Source organism: Pseudomicrostroma glucosiphilum, assembly GCF_003144135.1.
Source record: "Pseudomicrostroma glucosiphilum strain MCA 4718 unplaced genomic scaffold BCV69scaffold_7, whole genome shotgun sequence".
NCBI lineage: Eukaryota > Fungi > Basidiomycota > Exobasidiomycetes > Microstromatales > Microstromataceae > Microstroma > Microstroma glucosiphilum.
Window position 1 is genome coordinate 568,831 of NW_020289919.1, and position 20,668 is coordinate 589,498.

At 57.1% G+C, this 20,668-nt stretch overlaps 7 protein-coding genes across 7 annotated transcripts; 5 read left to right on the forward strand and 2 right to left on the reverse strand.

Moving 5' to 3' along the window:
* The first annotated feature begins 57 nt into the window (after positions 1-57).
* On the forward strand, positions 58-3,573 carry BCV69DRAFT_282953 (hypothetical protein). The gene has a single exon (XM_025492536.1). The coding sequence runs from the start codon at positions 197-199 to the stop codon at positions 3,410-3,412; it is 3,216 nt and encodes a 1,071-aa protein (XP_025347892.1). The 5' UTR covers positions 58-196; the 3' UTR covers positions 3,413-3,573.
* A 184-nt stretch (positions 3,574-3,757) lies between these two features.
* On the forward strand, positions 3,758-8,379 carry BCV69DRAFT_293886 (Pkinase-domain-containing protein). Its single transcript, XM_025493849.1, has 2 exons — positions 3,758-4,382; positions 4,460-8,379. Exons 1-2 carry the CDS (start codon positions 4,026-4,028, stop codon positions 8,144-8,146), a joined length of 4,044 nt encoding a protein of 1,347 aa, XP_025347893.1. The 5' UTR covers positions 3,758-4,025; the 3' UTR covers positions 8,147-8,379.
* Positions 8,380-10,214: 1,835 nt separating this feature from the next.
* BCV69DRAFT_277411 (hypothetical protein) lies at positions 10,215-12,329 on the forward strand (the record flags this gene model as incomplete). The annotated part of the gene is made up of 1 exon (XM_025491151.1): positions 10,215-12,329. One exon carries the CDS (start codon positions 10,215-10,217, stop codon positions 12,327-12,329), a length of 2,115 nt encoding a protein of 704 aa, XP_025347894.1.
* A 68-nt stretch (positions 12,330-12,397) lies between these two features.
* Positions 12,398-13,056, reverse strand: BCV69DRAFT_197762 (hypothetical protein). Its single transcript, XM_025489654.1, has 2 exons — positions 13,002-13,056; positions 12,398-12,910 (listed from the first exon to the last, which is right to left on the reverse strand). The coding sequence occupies exon 2, from the start codon at positions 12,803-12,805 to the stop codon at positions 12,467-12,469; it is 339 nt and encodes a 112-aa protein (XP_025347895.1). The 5' UTR covers positions 12,806-12,910; positions 13,002-13,056; the 3' UTR covers positions 12,398-12,466.
* Positions 12,610-14,960, forward strand: BCV69DRAFT_197811 (putative O-acetylhomoserine-lyase). Its single transcript, XM_025489655.1, has 5 exons — positions 12,610-12,910; positions 13,004-13,046; positions 13,139-13,209; positions 13,338-14,305; positions 14,436-14,960. Exons 1-5 carry the CDS (start codon positions 12,890-12,892, stop codon positions 14,677-14,679), a joined length of 1,347 nt encoding a protein of 448 aa, XP_025347896.1. The 5' UTR covers positions 12,610-12,889; the 3' UTR covers positions 14,680-14,960.
* Positions 14,961-17,054: 2,094 nt separating this feature from the next.
* Positions 17,055-18,521, reverse strand: BCV69DRAFT_290371 (putative ADP-ribosylation factor 6; the record flags this gene model as incomplete). Its single annotated transcript, XM_025493713.1, has 5 exons — positions 17,983-18,521; positions 17,702-17,805; positions 17,393-17,591; positions 17,213-17,307; positions 17,055-17,111 (listed from the first exon to the last, which is right to left on the reverse strand). Exons 1-5 carry the CDS (start codon positions 18,074-18,076, stop codon positions 17,055-17,057), a joined length of 549 nt encoding a protein of 182 aa, XP_025347897.1. The 5' UTR covers positions 18,077-18,521.
* A 169-nt stretch (positions 18,522-18,690) lies between these two features.
* On the forward strand, positions 18,691-20,653 carry BCV69DRAFT_312687 (hypothetical protein; the record flags this gene model as incomplete). The annotated part of the gene is made up of 2 exons (XM_025494958.1): positions 18,691-20,288; positions 20,387-20,653. Exons 1-2 carry the CDS (start codon positions 18,753-18,755, stop codon positions 20,651-20,653), a joined length of 1,803 nt encoding a protein of 600 aa, XP_025347898.1. The 5' UTR covers positions 18,691-18,752.
* Positions 20,654-20,668: the final 15 nt, after the last annotated feature.

The following is a 20,668-nucleotide window of genomic DNA, read 5'->3' on the forward strand; positions in this document are numbered from 1 at the left end:
TCCGCCCGATTTTCTTCTCGCCCCTGCTGCGTGGGCGAAGGGACAAGGCAGCAGTGGTCACTCCTTCTTCCCCTCGTACCACCCCACCCCTCACCACGACACTCTTGCTGCGAGCTGTCTTCAAGCCCAGCCTCAACTGAATCCAACACACTCATCACTTACACACTCGTCAATCTCACCACCCTAGAATCCAATCATGAACCGAATCGCCAAGCCAGAGACGATCCTCAAGCGATCAGAGGAACTCGTCAATGTGGGCCAGTCGCCTGCCGCCTTGGCCGCCTTGGGCGAGGTCATCACCTCGCGCAAGTTCAAGACGACGCCTCTTACATCGCTTGAGCCCATCATGATGCGATTCGTCGAGCTCTGTGTAGAATTGCGAAGGGGCAGGACTGCCAAGGACGGTCTTCTGCAGTACAAGAACATCTCCCAGAACACCAACCCACAGTCCATCGAGAATGTCATCAAGCACTTCATCAAGCTCTCTGAGACCAGGGTCACTGATGCTCAGAGCAAGGCAGAGGCTGCTGCTGCTGATCTTGACGTTGATGATTTGGAGGAGAGCGAGACTCCAGAGGGCATGCTTCTGGGTGCCGTCACTAGCGAGGAGAACAAGGACAGGGCTGACAGGGCCCTGGTTACGCCTACTCTCAAGTTCTTGTGGGAGGCATACCGAACGGCCTTGGACATCTTGAGGAACAATGCCAGGCTGGAGGTGCCATACCAGCAGCTGGTCCACCAGGTCCTGAAATTCTGTCTCCAGTACAAGAGGAAGACTGAGTTCAGACGTCTGTGCGACCTCCTTCGCACCCATCTTCAAAACGTCTCGCGCCTCGCCCACCACACTCATGCCATCAACCTCAACGATCCGGACACTCTCCAGCGTCATCTTGACACTCGCTTCGCCCAGCTTAATGCTTCCGTTGAGCTCGAGCTCTGGCAAGAGGCTTTCCGTAGCGTCGAGGACGTGCACAGCCTCCTCACCATGGCCAAGAAGGCACCTCGCCCTTCGATGATGGCAAACTATTATGAGAAGCTCAGCAAGATCTTCCTCGTTTCCGACAACAATCTTTTCCACGCTGCTGCCCGTAGTCGCTTCTACGCTCTCGCTCGCGGTGGCATCAAGACTGAGGAAGAGCACCGAAGACTGGCCTCCTTGGTGCTGCTCAGCTCTCTTGCTGTGCCCGTCATCTCCTCGAATGCACCTGGAACAGGTAACATCGGCAAGTCTAAGACCGACTTCTTGATGGGCGACCAGGAGTCTCTCAGCAGGACTGGTCGACTGACTTCTCTGCTTGGTCTCAGCCGTACGCCCACTCGTGCTGGCCTTGTCAAGGAGGCGCTCTCTCGCAACATCCTCAAGCGTGTGCAGCCCGAAATTCGTCAGCTGTACGACATTCTGGAGGTTGAGTTCCACCCCTTGTCTATCTGCGAGAAGATCGAACCTATCATGGCCAAGATCGCAGAGGACGAGGAGATGAGCCGCTACATCAAACCTCTTCACTCTGTCATTCTGACTCGCCTGTTCCAGCAGCTGAGCCAGGTGTACGACGCTGTCAAGCTTGACCGTGTCATGGAGTTGGTCAGCGCCTTCAAGGCTCCGTACAACTACACCCGTGAGGAGATTGAAAAGTTCTGCCTCAACGCAGCAAAGCGCGGGCACCTGAGCATCCGTGTCGATCACGTTAGCCAGGCCATCGCATTCCAGGAAGACGTCTTCAATGCTCCTTACCACCCGGCTGCTACTATCAGCGGCGATCAGGACTCTGTTCGTCTCCAGGCAACTCCAGGAGAGCTCGTTCGCACTCAACTCACCAGACTTGCAACTTGTCTGGATACCACTATGCGCACGATTGACCCAAGCATCGTCGAGAACGCACAAAAGGCCAAGGCTGAGGTCTTTGCTCGAGCCGTGGTCGTTGCTGAGTCTGAGCACAAGGCTGCTCTCGCTCGTAAGCTCATTCTTGCCCGCCACAAGGAGCTCCTCCAGGAGCGAGCCCGCGACGAAGCTAAAGCCGAGGCCGAGAGGGCTCGTCTGCTTGCCGAGAGCGAGCAGAAGAGACTTGCCGAGGAGACTCGCAAGAAGGAGCAGGACAGAATCCGCAAAGAGCTCGATGCCGTCCGTGCCGAAGAGACTCGCAAGATGGCCCAGTCTCTGCGCGAAAAGGGTGGCATCAAGCTCACCGAAGAGGAGTACGCCAACCTGGACACAGAGAAGCTCGTCCAGCTTCAAGTCTCGCAGATCGAAAAGGAGAAGAAGGACCTTGCCGAGCGTCTGCGTGTCATCTTCCGTCGCATGGACCACCTCGAGCGAGCTTACCGTCGCGAAGAGTTGCCGCTACTGGACAAGGACTACGACCGACAGAAGGAGGAAGACCTTGCCTCGCACAAGCAGGCTAGAATCGTGGCCGTGCAAACTGCTCGCGAGAAGCACCAAGCTGACTTGGAGGCAAAGAAGCGCCTGGGTCGCATTATGCCTGATTACACTGTGCTGAAGAAGAGCATCGAGGGCAAGCGCGCCCAAGAGCTGGCCGAAAAGAGGGAGCAGGCTGCAAAGAAGATTGAGGCGGCTAAGCAGCAGCGCAAGAAGGAGGTGGCTCAAGCTCGCGAGGAGAGGCGCAAGAGAGAGGAAGAGGACAAGAAGAGGCAGGCTGAGGAGGCCGAACTTGCACGATTGCGCGAGGAAGAAGAGGCAAGGGCCGAAGAGCAGCGCAAGATGGAAGCTGACAAGCGAGCTGAGCAGGAAGCAGAGAAGAGGGCCGAGATCGAAGCTCGTCAAGCCAAGCTGCGAGAGCAGGGAGAGAAGCAACGCCAGAGGGAGCTCGAAATCGAGCAGAAGCTCAAGGCTCAATCATCGTCTGGTCCCACACGAGCTGCCGCTCCCGCTGCCGAAGCTGCTGCACCGACTACGGGCGACTCTACATGGCGCAGGGCTCCTGCTGGAGCCGTTGCTTCGGCCCGCACGGCCAGCCCATCTGCTGCACCTTCTGGAGAACGGCCGTCACTGTTCGGCGCCAAGTCGGGTGGTTGGAGAGACAGGCTGACGGCCAAGCAGGCCGGTGGAGCTGCCGTTGAGGACGGTGCGCAGGGTGCTGCATCGCCGACTCCTGCTCCTTCGCGACCTGCCGCCGCTAGCCCTGCTCCGGCTCCGGCTGCTCCTTCTCCTGCTGCCCCTTCTGCCAGCGAGAACCGATTCAAGGCAGGGGGTGCCCCCGTCATTAACCCAGGTGCTGGCTGGAGGGAGAGACAAGCAGCACGAGAGCAGCAAGGCGGTGCCGCAGCTGGACCTCAGCGAACGCCAGCATCTCCTGCCGCTGCAGCACCCAGGGAAGCTGCTGCAGGAGCCAACGCGGATGGATTCCAAGAGGTCAAGAAGACTACGGGCGCTTACAGGCCTCCAGGACGTCGCTAAGTTCACGTCGCGTGCTATCTTGCCCCACTCCGTCTGTAGCCATTATGCCTATGTGACAGACTGTTGTAAATGCCTTTCAGGCCCATTCATGTGTCCTTATCAATGTGCATTTGTCTTGTCCATTGCTTCGTGTTAATTACTTTGGCCGTCGCGGCCTGGATTGGAGATTGCGCAGCGGCGTGTGAAGCTGCAGCATGTGAATCAACGTGGAGCGAGATGGGCGGGAAGCCACGCACGCACGCACACACGCCCGCACACGCTGACCACGCGGACAGGGCCCCGCCTGGACCTCATTGCAAATGCCACGCTCCGCCGGGCCGGCCTTGGTCACCAGCCAAGGGTGCACACACACTCGTCCAACACTGAGCCCCACCGCCCCTCCTTCATCGTGTCTGTATCCACCCACCACTTGCTGACGACTACGGCAACACCCCTCGTGTCTTTCAACACATCCAGCCTCCTGCAAAGTCTGTCCTGCTTATACCATATCCTCGAATACACTTCCGAGCCGTGCCGCCTCCACCCGGCAATACATTACCAGCCGGCAATTGCTCTCGCGTCCATCCTAGATCCTCCTAGTATCCAAGACTGAGCATCCGTAACCCCACGACGAATGTTCAAAAACCATCACAGCAGCAGCAAAAAGCAGCCTTCTCCGCCCAAAGCCTCGGCAGACCTGACAGAGGCCGAGATCCTTACTGCCACTTCTCGCGCACAGCCGAACCGGAATCCTACGGCCACTCCTCTGAATCCGCATCAAGCCGGCGGGACAGCTACGTCCAGCGACGAGGACGAAGGGGAAAAGAAGGGCAAGAGAGCCACTTCGAGTAGCAGTAAGGAAAGATCACCGAGAGGCCTCGGACACCTCTTGAACCGCAAGGATAGCGGTCAGCGCAGAGAAAAGGTCAAGATGGTTGGGCAACACCTGCAGGATCACCTGCATAGCGCATTCAAGAGTTGGTTCAGAGAGGTCAGTGTAGGCGCATGGTGGCACGTCGTAACTGGATAAAGACACTGACAATGCCCTCTGTCGTACCACTGCTGCAGACCGAAAGCGATGGTTCGCCAGTCTTGCCGTCACCCCTCTCGAAAAAGTACGCCGTGACCGGAAAGATTCTTGGCCAAGGCTCATTTGCCGTTGTGAAAGCCGTCACAGAAAAGTCAACTGGAACCGAGCGAGCTCTGAAGATCATTGCGAAGAAGCCTCTCAAGGAGAACAGCGAGAAGATGCTGAAGGATGAGATCAAGATTCTCAATACAGTGGAGCACCCGCACGTCATCAAGATGTGGGATCTCTACGAGACGAAAGAAGGTGTCTTCATCGTTACGGATCTATGTCGAGGCGGCGAGCTCTTCGATCGCCTCGTGGAAAAGGTGCACTATAATGAGCTCGATGCTAGACATATCGTGAAGCAGATCTTTGAAGGTGTCAAGTACCTCCACAGCCACGACATCATTCATCGAGACCTTAAGCCCGAGAACATCCTGCTGAGAGACAAGGAAGAGCCCAGCAACATTGTCATCTCAGATTTTGGCCTATCTCGATTCATCCCGGAGGAAGGTCTCCTCATGACCGCGTGTGGCAGTCCGCAATACGTCTCTCCCGAGGTCCTCCTCGGTCGTGGCTACGGGCCAGCAGTGGACATCTGGTCCAGTGGCGTCATTGCATACTGCCTGCTCGCGGGATATACGCCCTTCTACGGTGAAGATCAGCCCACGCTGTTCAAGGAGATTGTCAAGATGAATGTGGAATTCGAGCCCCAATACTGGTCAGACATCAGCGACACAGCCAAGGACTTTATTCTCAAGTGTCTTTGCCCTGCCAAGGAACGTATGACCGCTGCAGATGGTCTTAAACATCCTTGGCTCGCCGACTTGCCGCCACCTCACGCAGAAGAACACCGAGGAGCTTGCCTGAAGGAGAGCGCCAAGAAGCACATGACTGCGAAGCAGAAGCTCGCCAACGCTGTCACTGCCGTCGAGGCCATCAGCTATCTACAGCGTCTTCACGTTCTACGCCAGGAGCATTCCGAGGACCTCTCGCCGGATCAGCTGTCGAAGCTGCTGGGAGCGGCAGAGCACCTCCGTTCGACTACTGAGCCGATGTTGGGCAAGAGCAGCGACGACGAAGAGGACGGCAAGGGTTCTCCCGAGCAGAAAGGCATGTCGAAGTCTGTCACAGGAGACACAGCTGCCGACCTCGCTGCTCAAAGGAGAAGGAGAAACGACTCCGGCATGTCCATCGATCTCGTTGTCATGCCTTCTTTCGGTGATCGTGGTGGTCGTAGTGGAGAGGACGGTGGCGCTGGCAGCGGCGCCGGAAATGAGGGTGTACCGGACAGGGGCAAACCTGGTACAGCTGCGATGGCAGCAGAGATCGAAGGGAGTGGAGGTGGACAGACTTCTGCTCCCCGGAAAGCAATGAGAAGCAGCAGCTCCTCCTCGACTGTGCGTCCTGGGAGCCCCGGTGCCGCTAGCTCGAATGAGTCGGAAGCTACTGCCATGCCCACCAACGACGGAGCAGCCGGCGCCAAGACTAAGATCCAGCCGGCGGCTCAGAAGAAGAGAAGCTCTGGAAGCGGCTTTCAGTCGGCTCTGACGAATCTACTGGATCAGTACAGGGGAGACTCGGTACCTGAAACAGCTCGGACGGACATGTCGGCTCAGCCAAAAACGGCTGAACCAATGACGCTGACAAAGGCATGGCAATACGTCCCGTTCTTGCTCAGCCAAGGGTATTCGATTGGATCCGCTGTCGCCTCTCACGCCCTCTACGGCCCGCCAAAGAAGTCATGGGGTATTGAGATGACTATCTTCACAAGACTTCTCCGCGAAACATCGTCGTACACCCAGTTCGCCACGGTGGATGGCATGCAGAGATTCTTTGAGCTAGCGTCCTTCCTGCCCGTCCCAAAGGACGGTCTCATCACACCCGTCACCTTCCGCGTCAAGAAGCGCGGGCTCAAAGGCTTTCTCGCAGAAGCCGACGCTGCAGAGGACGGCAGTCGAGAGTTGACTGGCGAGTGGGTTGTGGGTAAACAGACGTGGCGGAGATTGCAGGCAGAGTGGCGAGGCGGCAAAGCTAAAGGTACCGAGCGAGTCATCCTCTACGTACATGGCGGTGCCTACTTTGTCATGTCGGCTGTCACTCACCGGCCCGTGACCATCTCGCTCTCAAAGTATACCGAGTGTCGGGTCTTTGCGATGAACTATCGCCTTGCACCCGGCGCCAAATTCCCAGGTCAGCTCCACGATGTCGTTGCCTCTTGGTTCCGACTCACCGACGACCTAGGCATCCCGGCGGGCAACATTGTCCTGGGTGCCGATTCGGCCGGAGGTGGTTTGGCCCTCGCCTTGATGTACTACTTGCGAGACAACAAGTATCCCCTCCCTGCTGGAGCGATCCTGTTCAGTCCGTGGGTGGATCTGACGATGTCTTGCGACTCGTGGGACACCAATGCTCAGTACGACTATCTAAGTGTACCGGCAAGCGACAACCACATGAACCCCGTCCGGGCCTTCCTGGGGGACAACATCGACAAATACCTCACTCACCCCTACGCCAGTCCGATCTACGGTGATCTCCGAGGTCTTCCTCCCCTCTTGATCCAGTGTGGAGATGCCGAGGTCCTTCGAGACGAAGGAACTTTGCTGGCCCACAAGGCTTCCCTAGCCGGAGTCGCAGTCAGACACGAGCTCTACGAAGACTGCGTCCACGTCTTCCAAGCCTTCCTCTTCCTGGATGCATCTCGCAAGGCCTACCAGAGCGCACGACACTTTGTCCGTACCGCCCTGGACAAGAGCGGAAAGCGCAAGACTGAAGTGACCAGGGATGCTCTGCTTCAGATGGACAAGGAGATGAGGGAGAACATGGGCAATTCGCGAGGAGAAAAGGTCGAGCCTCGCACTGGTGCTGCCCGTGGAGACTGGAAGGAAGGCAAGAGTGAGAGTGATACGGAGGTTGGGTTTGGCAGAGTGGGCGGATCCTCTCAAACACGGGCTGATGACGGCGATGACGATGACGATACGGAGCAGTGGGAGTTTGACGCCTCGGATGCTGCCAAAGCGCAACCCGCGAAGCTCGCCGGGAAAGCCCTAGGTGTCAGCGACTCCTCGGTAACAGCTGCTGAGAACCGAGACCTGGGCCAGAGCCCCGGTCACAGTAAACCGCAGACTGCAAAGATGTCAAGCTCCTCGTCCAGCAGACATCGCCATCAACTCTCGCAAGCTCATCTTCCTCAAAGCGGCTCCTCACCCTCTTCGCCCACGGGGTCCAGCTCTTCGCACCACCTTCCCGTATCGCTGGAGGAAGCTCGCCTCCGTGCACAGGCGGGAATGCGAGCACAAGAGTCGGCCAATGCGCCTCACCTAGCCGCCTTCCACGAGCCTACAGCAGGCAATGTGACGAACAGCTTGCGACCCAAGATTCGTCGCGGGCACAGCAGTGGCTCAGTCATGAGTGCGAAGCCTTCGATGTCCAGCGCCAGCTCCGCCAATGCCGCCAACGGTGCCGATTCGGCAAGCTCTGGCTCGTTCGAGGCTAGTTCGAAGATGGTGGAGCTACTCAGGGATTACGAGAGGAGCTATGGAGGTGGGGCTGGTACTACAAAGCAAACAGATGGGTCTGGGGCCGAGCAGGGTCAAGGTGACAATGGCGCTACTGGCGGGTCGGGATCTGAGGGCAAAGGGCGAGGACTGCTCCACACTCGCGTCTTCACTCCTGGCTCCTCGTAGCCCCGGCTAGGCACTTCGCTTCATCACATTGCCCCGTCTTGTCGACATTTCCTTGCCGATGGGTTCTCGTGCCCGCGGGGCAATTCCATTTACACCCTTCGCCCTTCCTTCCTTCCCTCCCTCACCCCCCTCCCTATCCTTGCATCTAGGTATGTGAAGCAAGAATTGAATGAGCACTGCATTGTCTCTGTAACCCTCCCACTGTGTCAATCATTACGGCCGAAAGAATTCCTCGATCTGAGTTTGAGGCGAAGGGGCAGCTAGATTTGAGAAGGAAGCGATGGCATTGAAGTGGCTTGGTCGTCACCCCCAGTCCCCCAGGGACTTCGGTCCAGATATAGCCCTGGGAAAGAATAGGGAGTAAGCCCGCTTCGTAAAGCGACGAATTCGGGAACAGGGTAGGCGAATACAAAGGATATCGTTCGGCAGCTCAGTCCTGGTGCCAACTGACAACCCGGGGCATGTGCCGAAAGCCGACGGCTGAATGACTACAGAGGTCAAGTGGCAGGAGCGGTGTCACGAGGCGGCACCGAGGATCCTTGCCAAGCATCGGTTTCACGACGCCGCCCTCGCCGCCGTGCAAATCGGACACGGGACGTTTGTGGAGAGACACGGCAGTCGAGCGTGCGTCGGCAAATGAACCATCGGTATCCCCGAAGCGTGCGGCGACACAATCGCGAGTCAATCGCTTCTCGTGCGGACCAGACCGCACGTCCCTCTCGGCCCAGTCTGAGTTCGCCGCAGAGGTGCATTTCCGCCGGTTCAGATTTGACAAGGACTCGCTTCGCTGGCCCAATGGCCCTGGCCCACATCATGCTGCTAGCCGCTCTGTGTCACTACAGCACCGACTACACCGCCTCGATGCATGGTTCATCGACACGCTTCCCGATTCAGGACTCGAACAGTGGCGGGTCACTCGCGCCCACTTGGCCGGCTGGGTGCAGCCACGAATAGGCGAGGGCTTGGCCACCGGCGATCCGTTGCAAGCGAGGAAAGTGACCATGACTCCGCTGCACCATCGGCAACTTAGGCACTGAGGCCGTGCCTTTGTGGCTCCTCGATTCCTAATTTACTAAGCCTCCTCCGCATTGCAGCGGGCAAAAGGTTCTGCACCTGGTGCCTCCGCTGCCCCTGCCTGTCTGCTACTATCCAGGACGCTCCGATGATACCCTCGCAGTCTACCAAAGGCCCTCTCCTCGGAGGGTATTGCGCTTTTCCACTAATCTGTGGCTTCTGATCTGTGAGCACGATGTACGCTGCTGCAGGCTTGGGTTCTGAATTGCTCATTCCGCAACCACGTGCTTCTGACTCTACCGGGCCGTTCCTGGGCTATTCAGGAACAGTGAAGTATGGGTCTCAGGTCGATGCAGCCGTCGGCAGGCGACAACCGCTCTCACTCTTCGGCGCCTTTCTTACCACTTCATCAAGGCCAGATAGGCAAGGTGGCCAAGCTGGACTTGTTTCCCCATTCACCATATGCCCCACTGACCCAGTCGCCGCCGGCCCACTCTCAGCCCACCACCTTTCGTCTCCACCTTGGTCCTCTGTTCTGTTCCTTCCTCTATCATCCCCTTCGCTCCGCTTATACCTCCCATTTCACTTTCCGTCTCCGATGTCACTGAAGTCTTACTCCAACCTCGGGTCGCCGCTGGAAAGCTGAGCTACCTGGCGCTCGCAGACACTCTGTGCGTGCGTACCACGAGAAGTAGGCACATTTCCGATTATCATTCGTCCCCGACCAACACCTCATTTACACTGCATCCCCCAGACCCTCACCTTTCATCTGCCGACAAGCTGAGTCTGCGTTGCATATTCCGCACTACCATAGCCCTTGCCTCGCCTCCTGTCTACAACACCTATGACTTCTTGCGGGCTGGTTGTGTAGTAAGATAGACGGCTGCTATTCATTGCATCTCCCAATCCTCCGGCGTATTCCTGTCTCTCCCGCAACATCCTTCCTTGCTAGACGGGGCAAAGAAGTGTGTCGCCGATCTGACTCTGCGTAGGTCAGCAGCGGCCTACTCATCACTGCTTGCTAGCTAGCCGCCGTCACGCGTACTCTGGGACAATGTACGCTCATCCTTCTGACGGGCAGCAGAATGACCCTCGCTACGTCCAAGGTCAAGAAAGCGGCGAGCAAGCTCGGCATGTAGGCCCGTCAAATACATTCCAGCAGCAGGCATGGCAACCTCAGCAGCAGCAGCAGCATCAACCACAACATCAACACCAAGTACAACAGTCACAAACAACAAATCAGCAGCAGCAACAACAGCATCAGCAGCATCTCTGGCAGTATCAGCAGGGACCCCATCAGCAACAGTTCTTTCCGACAGTTTGTGAAGGAGGTGGTACGGTAGGTCAACCATCAATATGGTCCTTCCACGACCTGGCCGACATGCCGTACACAGCTCATCACCCCACGGCATCCTTTGAGCAGTCCTCATCCTCCTCGCAGCCGTCATGGCCTGGATCAGGAATGGCTTTCAGCGGGCAAAGCAATCCGAACCAAAGAGCGGGTCCCAGCAGCGCCAGCACGGCATCAGACGCCCTTGGTCACACGGACAGTCGTACCGGATACCCAGGTCGAAGTCCTCTAGAGGTTGGCGCGCCTGCCGCACCGCCGTTTCGAGACACCATTCATGGCCCAACGCAATTTTCTACCGGATCTCAAACTCTTTCGGAGACCGTCAACAGCAATGAAGGGGTACGCCAACAGCAGCAGCAGTGGCTGTCACACGACCTCGAAGGTGGTTTCAATCCCTGGCCCATCTTGCAACCTTCTGAGGTGCCTCGCCACTTTCACGGTCGACGTCCCGACGAAGAGGCTTCTCGCCAAAGGAATTTTGGTGCTGGCGCCTCCCGAGGCACCTACAATCCCTTGCTACAAGCCAGCGGTGTTGCTTACGCATCAGATAGCAGCACCGATAATACCACACAAGAGCGGGCGAACTTCGCCTCTCGAGGCTCCCACCCAGCAGCATCGTCGTCATATCAACGAGGCTCCTCGTCTGACACGCAAGTCTCGTCATCGAACCAAAGCGAGGAGAGTCCGATCCTTCTCCAAGCCGGCACGAGCACAGATACAGGCTCATCAACATCACTTTCTGCCGGCAAAGTGGACGTCAAGGATCAAAAGCGGGCAGAGGAGGTCCTGAAGCGCATCCGTACCAGAGCGCCAGACTCAAAAGAAGGGGTAGCGGCATGCGACTATTGCCGTAAGCGCAAGATCAAGTGCGATCGAGAAAAGCCCAGCTGTTCCCGTTGCGCAGCTGCAGGGCGAGTCTGCCTGACTACCGATACCTTGAGGAAGAGGGGTCCACCTAGTAAGAAGGAGAGGGAACTACTTGCCGCGGAAGGAATTCACTTTGTCCCGAGTCGCCACAGACGGAAGTCTGATCTCGCCGGACGAGAAGCATCGGGCGAAGGAGCCCGTCGCGCCTTGACTCAGGGACTGGAACCACCGTCGCGCTCTTCATCATCCTCGGCAGGTTCCAAAAGGTCTGCAATGTCGTTGCGCCCGTCACCCATTGGCAGGGGTCGGGCGTACACTGCTGGAGGGCCTTCTGTTCAGCCTCATGACATGGACCCATTGCCCCTGCTAAAGGGCAGGCGACTAAGTCTCTCCTGGGTCGACCCTTCCATAGCCCGCAGGACAGGAGGTAACCCGTCCTCTACAGGAAGTCTTACAGCTCAGCAATCCAGCGGGAGTCCTGCTGAGGCCCTGACTCGTGGCTTGCATACTGATATCGGTAGCAGCAAGTCAGGACAGCAAATTTGGATGAGCCGACCCAACCTACCTCCTACCAGCGCTTCCACCAGCTCTTCCTCCTCTGCTGAGCAGCGATGGTCCACGCCGGGCTCTACCGAGCAGAGGGAGGGCGGCGCCGGCGGGAGCGCGGGAGTGCAGAGTGACTTTCTGCGGCCTTACCAGCCCTACGAGGAAGTGCCATCTCCGCACTCCAAGCCACAAGCATACTATACTGACTCGAGCAACATGATGCACCCAGCGGGAGGCTTGCCAGGGCCGCATGGTGATTCTTCGACACTGGCGGCACAGAGGGGTCAGGAGCAGCAACATGACAGCTGGAGACAGGCGGAAGATCTGTCTCCGCGTAGTACTGGACGATTTGCACCTCCGCAAGGTGGGCAGAGCCAATATCAGGGATATCCATCCCAGTCGTGATCAATGAGGTTCGAGAGGAAGGGGACCTCAGGCGCAGATTGGGCACGGACGCGGTCGAGACGGTACACACACTCAAGAGGGGAATGAGGAGAAGGAGCGGGAAATCAACGTCACGAATTTCAGAAAGTCACCCATGTTCATAAACCTGCCCTCTCGTCACTTGTCCTGGGCGCTTGTCTATACGATCCATTGTCAACGATCATCCATTGGTGATCGATACGAGGCAAGTCGGCTGCTGATGCCCATCTGTCCTCGTGATCTGTCTGGGGAGGGCAGTGGCCTGAGGCGTGCAGGGGCGCGTTCCGGCAGAACGTGCGGAAGCACGCCATTCCTGCAGCAGAAGGCAAATGCGCCTGGCTCGAGCGCAGCGTGCGGGTGCCTTGGTCGAGCTTCTGCCTGCAGTCATACTTCTTGATTCCTTCCCAGTGGTCGGTCCCCTTCTTCCTTGTTTCCTTCGTTGCTGCTGCTTCCTTCATTCCCGACTTTCTACTGCTACCATCTTACTGGTCGTCTGATAGCTTTGCCCCTATTACTTCTACTTTTAAACACAAGCAGATACCATGGCTTCCCACTTTGACACTGTGAGACTCATCCAATCGCAGCCTGCCCATCGGAAAGGAGGCAGACCCACTGACTATCAAAGGGCCCCCTCTCTGCCTCGTTTCCCTCCATAGGTTCAAATTCACGGCGGTCAGACTGTTGACCCCGGCTCACGAGGTAAGCAAGGCTGGGCCAATAGACACTGAGTGCCCAACACTTTGAATCAGAACGCTCATACCCTGTCCCCACCTTTTACATCGCCTTCCCAGCGCGAGCCGTACCCATTGTTGCTTCTACCAGCTTCGTTTTCGAGGACTCGCAACATGGTGCTGACCTCTTCGTGAGTACATGGCTCGCCACTGGTGCCAGCAGCACTTGCGGCAATGTCTGTCACGTTCCGCTCAACGCAGCCGGACTGACCTTATTCGCTACTGCCTCTCCTATATCCTCTCTGATGACCACCTGCAGGCTCTCCGGAAGTTCGGAAACATCTACAGTCGCCTGATGAATCCCACCAATGGCGTCTTCGAAGAGCGAATGGCCCAGCTCGAGGGAGGAGCCGCCGCCCTAGCCGCCTCCTCTGGTCAGAGTGCGCAGGCCATGACCGTCTTCGGTCTCGCAGCCGCTGGTGACAACATCATCTCTTCGACCAACCTCTACGGCGGAACATACAATCAATTCAAGAACCTCTTCCCCCGCTTCGGTATCCAAACCAAGTTCGTCCACTCGACCAAGGCAGAGGACTTTGCCAAGCAGATTGACGCAAAGACCAAGGCCATCTACATCGAGTCCATCTCCAACCCTAGGTACGAGGTGCTGGACATTGCCGCCATTGCCAAGGTTGCACACGACAACAAGATTCCATTGGTAGTAGACAACACATTTGGTGCCGGTGGATACTTTATTCGACCCATCGAGCACGGAGCCGACATTGTCATCCACTCTGCCACAAAGTGGATCGGAGGCCACGGTACCACCATTGCCGGTGTGATCATCGACTCGGGCAAATTCAACTGGCAAGAGTCTGGCAAGTTCCCCCACCTGACTGACCCGTCAGAGGGCTACCACGGCATGAAGTTCTGGGATACCTTTGGCCCCATCACCTTTGCCATCTACCTGCGCACTGTCATCTTGCGAGACCTAGGACCATGCCTCAACCCCTTTGGCTCCTTCCTTCTGCTGCAGGGTCTCGAAACCCTTTCTCTGCGAGCTCAGCGTCATGCCGACAACGCTCTGGCTCTGGCCAAGCACCTCGAGCAGCACCCCCGCGTCAACTGGGTCTCGTATCCTGGTCTGCCCAGCCACGGCTCGTACGAGCTGGCAAAGAAGTACTTGCCACGAGGACAGGGAGGTGTGCTGTCCTTTGGTATCAAGGGAGACGCAGCTGCCGGTGCTCAATTTGTAGACCAGCTGAAGTTGGCCTCCAACCTCGCCAAGTGAGTATCAGTGCTGTGCCATGGGTGGTATGGTCGAGCCTAGTCGGAACGGGTTCGTAGGTCAGGTTGCTCCACAGTGCACTGACCACTCTGTAATGCACCTGCTCTCTCCGCATTCTCCCCCTCACAGCGTCGGAGACGCCAAGACCCTCGTGATCAACCCTGCTTCGACTACCCACCAGCAGCTGACCGAAGAGGAGCAGTCATCGGCTGGTGTCAGTGGAGACCTAGTGCGTGTGTCTGTGGGAATCGAGCACATCGACGACATCATTGCCGACTTTGAGCAGGCCTTCAAGGCTACTGAGGGTGTCAGCGGGTCCAATCCAGTCAAGGGCGGAAAGGGACCTGCACCGGGTCTGGCCGGCGCTGCCTAGGCGATGGTGGTGATCTTCAGGAAAAAGGGGGACGTAATGAACTGCTCTGCTCTGCCTCTTTGCCTCCCTCGGGAGCTGCACAAAATCCGATGACTTGCAGTCGATGAGGCCTGAAGTGCGACACAGGAGTAACAGAGATGAGTCGCGTGGTATAGAATGAGGACGAAGCAGAGAAAGAAGTAAGTGAGCTGGTGACAAAGATGCGAATGGAGGCAGTGGGCGAGGTAGTGACATGTGACCTGAAGGTGTACGCGGTGTGAAGAGTGGTGGTGACAAAGTGTCTCTCTCCCAAACCTGCGGATGGGCTCGGGACTGACTAGCGGTAGCAAACAAGGATGAAGCAGGATGAAGCAGACTGCTCAGCAATACCGCTCATGCTTCGTGTCGCCGCAGTCTTTCTTGCTGATGGTAGGCTACTCACCCCTTACGACCTACAAAGGGAGATGATGACAGTCTAGTAGGAGCCTGCGGCAAGGCGGCAAGGCGGAACGCGGAAGACCGCCCTTTCTTGTTCCGCCTCCTCACTGGGAACGCTGCGACTCGGTACTGTCTCTTCCGAGAATGTGGCAGTCCATTGTCGCATGGCACGCTTTCAAAGACTGGGTGGACTGGGTCGACAGGGAGTTTGATGGTGACGACGAGGTTGAACAGCACGCGGGCGGGAAGCGCGATAGGGTACTTGAAGCAGAAGCAGGAGGGAGAAGCACGGGCTGTGATGTCGAGGTAATAGGAGCCCGCTTCCGCCTGCGCTCCATGTGTGCAGAGAAGGAGGGGATGAAGAGAGAGGCGGGCATGGAGTGATCGTTTGGTAAGCAGTTGCGGGCGAGCTTTGTTACGGTATGAAGAGGAAGGCGGTGATATAGGCAAAGAAAAGGACTGTCGAGGGGTAAGCGGCGGTGGTGCAGCGGTCGTGGGTGGGAGGAGGTTTACGGATAGGTGGAGCACTCTTGTCGCTTGGCCCTTATACTCGAGCGTCTGTCAGTCACAGAGCATCTCCTCTGCCCCCGATGCCCCAATCGATCGTGCACCTGCCTCTGCACCGACTGAGCACACAATCACACCGAACAAGACACAGAGGCCCACAAGAAAGGAAGCAGTGGAGCGGAGCGGAGCGTCGGGATCCCTCGGCTCTCTCCCGAGTCCGAGGAACGATTGGACTGGCTTGACTTCTGGGGGAAGGAGGTTGCGCCATTCCCACTCTGAAGCACTCGACTCGACTCGACAAGACTAGACAAGAATGTCTCGCCATGCCGTGCCGCGCTCCACCTAGAGGGATGAAGGGCGAGGCTAGAGGGGAAATCACGGCTCCCTCCCTCCCTCCTTCCGATCTCTTCGCCCGACCCGCGGAGGTAGAGAAGCAGGAGATCGGCGCGTCTCCGGGGAGTCTCGCCTCCTCCTAAAGCATATCTGTACCTGTCTGCATATGGGAACAAGGCAATCCGAGGCAAGCCGAGGCAAAAAGGAAGCCCTTGAGTGGGGTTGGAGGAGAGCAAAGTAGAAGCCAAGACTCGGGGGCGGTGGGCGGAGACGGAGATGGGAGGCGAAGGCGAAGGCGGAAGGGCGGCGGCAAGCCGAGGGAACGCCAATGCCAACGCCAACGGCGTGTGCGTATGCGTGGCGTCACGCAAAGCGTAGGCTCTAGTCTAGGGTGTAGAGCAAGCCAGAGCAGAGCAGAGCAGAGCAAAACGCAGCAAACCTCCGCCAATCTAGACTAGGGGTTTCTTTTGCACTTTCTCCCTCTCCTTTGACCCTCCTCGGGCCGAGCTTCGGCGTACATCGGAAAGGCTGAGCTAAGCAGGTAGACTCGGATGGACAGTGAAATTAACACTGACTTTGATTTTGACGTTGACTTTGTGGAAGAGGGAAAGGGAGAAGACGGCTCGAGGACAGCCAGATGGTATGACATGACATGGCATGGCACGCCGCACTGCACCGCTTGGAAGCCTCACTTGTTCCTGGAGACTAGCCTGCATGGAATTGTTCCCCTTCGTACCCTCTGCTTCCGATGCTAGAAGCATGTTGCTTCAGCTTTCTTTCCCCTTTGACCATCCCTGCCCGCTCATTGCCAACAGTTCGACAGATAGACCAAGTCTAACGTAGGGAGCAGCTCAGCCCCACCACTCTGCCTACCAGTTCCTCCATCAACGGCTGGCCTGACTTGATATAATGGTGTATTAGCCTGCCTCGCCTTGCTGCGCATCGCCGACACCAGCAGAAGAAGACAAAGTACAGGAAAACAGAAAGAGGAAGAGGAGACGAATGCAACGACAAGAAGAGGTCAAAGAAGAAGAAGAACATGAAAGAGTAAAGGGGTGACGACCGTGACACGAGAGAGAGAGAGAAAGAGGGGAATCTTGATGAGCCAAGAGAGAGCTCTATGGCTGCTGCTTCTTGACGTTTGCCGAGAGCCAGCTCAGCCCTTCGAAGAGACCCTGAAAGGGAGTGAAGGTAGAGGGATCAGCGGTCAGCTCAAAACCTCTCCACCGCCGCATCGCTGCCAAGATCATCTTCCGGTCCAAGCATGCAAACTCACCTCTCCGCTGGTAGCACAACTCGGGTGGACAAACCAGCTACGGTCCCTCATCCTGTGGAGACCCAGCTTCTCTGTCACTTCTGCCGGCGACATGGCTGGGAAGCCGAATCGGGAGCAGGAGCAGTCGCTGTCAGCCTCACACTTCACTAGCACCCCGCCAGTTTCCTCATGGTCACTCACCACCCGGCAAATCTTGCTTATTAGCAAATACCAGCAGCAATGCTTCCCTCATCTCACGATCTCCAATGATGCGATGTAGTTCCTGCCTTGCCTCATCGATACGATCCCGATCTTGTGAGTCGACTACAAACACTAGACCTTGTGTCCCTGTGTAGTAATGACGCCAGAGCGGACGAATCTTGTCTTGTCCTCCTACATCCTGTGAGGGGGAGGGACAGCAGACGCAGTGGTGCATGGGACGGAGCCAAATGGTGATCAGCTCACAGCAATGGCCGGAGATCTTCTGCGAGTTCCAACTTTCGGACTTACCCATACGTTGAATTTGACATTCTTGTATTGGACTGTTTCCACGTTGAATCCAACAGTGGGGATAGTTGTGACGGATTGATTGAGCTTGAGCTTGTAGAGGATGGCTGGGGAGAGATAGGCGAGGTGACAGGACGTTTGAGTTACCGTTGCTCCTGCTCGACTGCCCTGGCGTACTTGCTAGCAAGCTCGTCCTCCATGTATGCTGCTTAGCTCTTCACTCTCGTGCCATTGCCTTCCCCTTCCACCCGCTCCCCTTGGTCTGCGTGCGAGGGGACACTCACTGGTCTTTCCTGCTGCGTCCAATCCCAGCATGAGGATCCTCATCTCCCTATTGCCAAAGATCTTTCCCATGGCCTTTGATAGTGATCCGCCCATCTTGGCCAAAGATTGTATGAGTGTGTGTGTGCAGAAGAGGGGTGCCGGGGATCAAGGAAGGATGTGGTCTGCTTTTGCTGTGAGGGTTCGTATATGCGATGCAGATGGGTGATGATGTGGTGACTGAGTCCAAGGAATGCTTCGAGCGTTAGTGATCCTGAGTGCTGATTCCGTACGACGAAGCGGTGGGTTGTTCAGGGGTGATATTGGGTCGGAGAGGGAATGCAAAGGAGCGTGCGCGAGTTGCCTGTGGTTCGCGGTGTTGAGGTTGGTACTTGGGTCAAGTGGTCCGTTGGCAGAGGTGAGTGAGTAGGAGTGTCCGAGTGCTGATGGACGATGGCGTGAGGCGTGGAGGAGGGGGGAAGGTTGATATTGGTGACCGAGGAACAATGGACGGAGGCTGGCGTGTCTGTTCCCTACTTTGTGTGTCTCGCCTGGATGCGATGCGTCGACGCGGGGCAGAGGCAAAAGGCGCAGAGGCAGAGATGCGCCAGGACAGACCGACGCACCCAAGCCACGCCACGCTGCTGCTGCTGCTCTGCCAATGAGACCCACCAGCGGAGTTTTCCTTCTTTTCCCTTTCCGTGTCTGCAATGAGAGACACACATCCGAAGAATTGCACCCAGGCATCTCTTCCATACCGCGGACCACTTACAGACAGTAAGCTACGCCGACAATGGCAGACACAGCAGGGCAAGCATCGTCGTCAAACACCCTGCCAGCCACCTCATCCTCGTCATCCCCTTCTTCCTCGTCTTCACCACTCCCCAACATCTACGTCGTCCACTTCCCACTCAGTCACCCCACCTTCCGATTCCCCGTATTTCGATCCGTAGCACAAGAGTACTCCATTCCCCTCCGCTTCTATCCTCTGCCCTCAGACAGCCAACCCTTCTCCCTATCCTACCAGGACATCCTCGACTCCTACGATGCTGCTTACCAGCCCGAGAACGATGCAGGCAGGCCATTCGCCATTGTCTCCCTTCCATCGGACAGGGAAGCAGCGCTCCTGCTAGAAAAGTGCTCCGTGGTCAAGAGCATCACGCACCTTTGGGCTGCCGGCAGCACCATCACTGGCCTCCTCTCAGCTCTGCGACAGCCCTCCTCGGAGCGTATATACGATGCTCTGCGGCCTACTTCGCTCACGTGGAAGGCAGAAGTGGCAGCGATCGGTGTCAAGCAGTCACAAGAGGACAAGAACCGCATCATCGAGTCCCTCGGCTTCCTCGCATTTCAGGGTCCAGTCAACCTGAAGAGCCCTCACTTTGAGCTGGTGTGGTGGGAGGAACGATGGGGCTTGAGTGGAGCTGCTATCCCGCAGCAGAACGAAGATGCCTCCATGAACGATCAACTAAGGCTGGCTATTGCTGGGCGGCGCATCACTCTGCCCAGAGGAGTCATGCCTGCGCGTGACTGGATCGAGCGGCTGGATCTAAAGAAGCGCACGTACATTGGCAATACCTCCATGGAGGCAGAAATGAGCCTCAATCACGCCCAAATGGCCCTCTCCTCCCCTGCTTCAGGCAGCGGTGGAAAGATCGTCTACGATCCCTTTGTGGGGACGGGCTCGCTGCTCATTGCCTGTGCTGCAATGGGCGCATATGTCTTCGGCTCGGATATCGATGGGAGGATGATGAGGGGTAAGGCAGACAAGGGAGATCGTAATGCGGAGACGGGCATCAAAAAGGCTGCAAAGCAGTACGGCTTGCAAGACAAGTTTCTCGACTGCCTCACATTCGATATTACCCAGCATCCTTGGAGGATAGCCAGAGAGGCACCTTCGTCCACGACCTCATGCAGTGCGGGTTGCTCCTGCTCCTGCGCTTCCGCCTCGTCATCACGCAAACAGCAAGGCTTCCTAGACGCAGTCGTTGCCGATCCGCCCTACGGTGTACGCGCAGGTGCGAAGCGCCTGGGCCACCGCGACGTAAACAAGCAACGCAGCGAGCCCTACTGGCTAGAGGAAAAGCAAGGTTGGTCCCACGAGCAAGAAGACTACATTCCCCCTACCCGACCCTACGCACTCAATGATCTCCTCGATGACTTGTTGCGCTTTTCTGCTGGATTGGTCAAGGATGGTGGTAGATTGGTATTTTGGATGCCGGTGATGAATGAGGATGAGGGGGAAAGTAGAACAGAGGTGCCTGATGGAGGAAAGGAGTGGGAGTTGGTTGCAGTATCGACGCAAGACTTTGGCAAATGGGCTAGGAGGGTGAGTGGAGAAGACTCGTCCGGGGAGAGGACTCGTCTGGGGAGTAGATAAGTGCTTACTGCTGACCACTTCCCCCCTTTTCCTTTTCTCCCTCGCAGCTGGTAACAATGCAACGTCGGCCCCGCTCCCTCTCCTGCACATGTCAACAAGCAAGCACCACCTCATCTGCAGCGCCCACTCCCCCCTTCTCCTCAATTTCCTCCTCAACCTCCTCTTCTGGCACCTCCTCCCTCCCTTACCCCAGTACAGACTCAACCGCACGTATATCCGACCGGCACACCCAATTCCACCAAGAGTCCGGCCGGTTCAGAGCGAACGTCGACCAAGCGGATTTCCGGAACCAGTTCTTTCGGTCGTCGAAGTAAGGCTGCTGGGTGAGC

What these genes read in the sequence shown, in the direction of transcription:
- BCV69DRAFT_197811 (XM_025489655.1), top strand. Translation starts at nt 12,890, where the DNA reads ATGGCTTCCCACTTTGACACT. An exon ending in TGGCTTCCCACTTTGACACT is followed by an intron (nt 12,911 to 13,003) that starts GTGAGACTCATC and finishes TTCCCTCCATAG; the next exon opens with GTTCAAATTCACGGCGGTCA. An exon ending in AACATGGTGCTGACCTCTTC is followed by an intron (nt 13,210 to 13,337) that starts GTGAGTACATGG and finishes GACCACCTGCAG; the next exon opens with GCTCTCCGGAAGTTCGGAAA.
- BCV69DRAFT_197762 (XM_025489654.1), bottom strand. Translation starts at nt 12,805, where the DNA reads ATGAAGGAAGCAGCAGCAACGAAGGAAACAAGGAAGAAGGGGACCGAC.
- BCV69DRAFT_293886 (XM_025493849.1), top strand. Translation starts at nt 4,026, where the DNA reads ATGTTCAAAAACCATCACAGCAGCAGCAAAAAGCAGCCTTCTCCGCCC. An exon ending in TCAAGAGTTGGTTCAGAGAG is followed by an intron (nt 4,383 to 4,459) that starts GTCAGTGTAGGC and finishes CCACTGCTGCAG; the next exon opens with ACCGAAAGCGATGGTTCGCC.
- BCV69DRAFT_282953 (XM_025492536.1), top strand. Translation starts at nt 197, where the DNA reads ATGAACCGAATCGCCAAGCCAGAGACGATCCTCAAGCGATCAGAGGAA.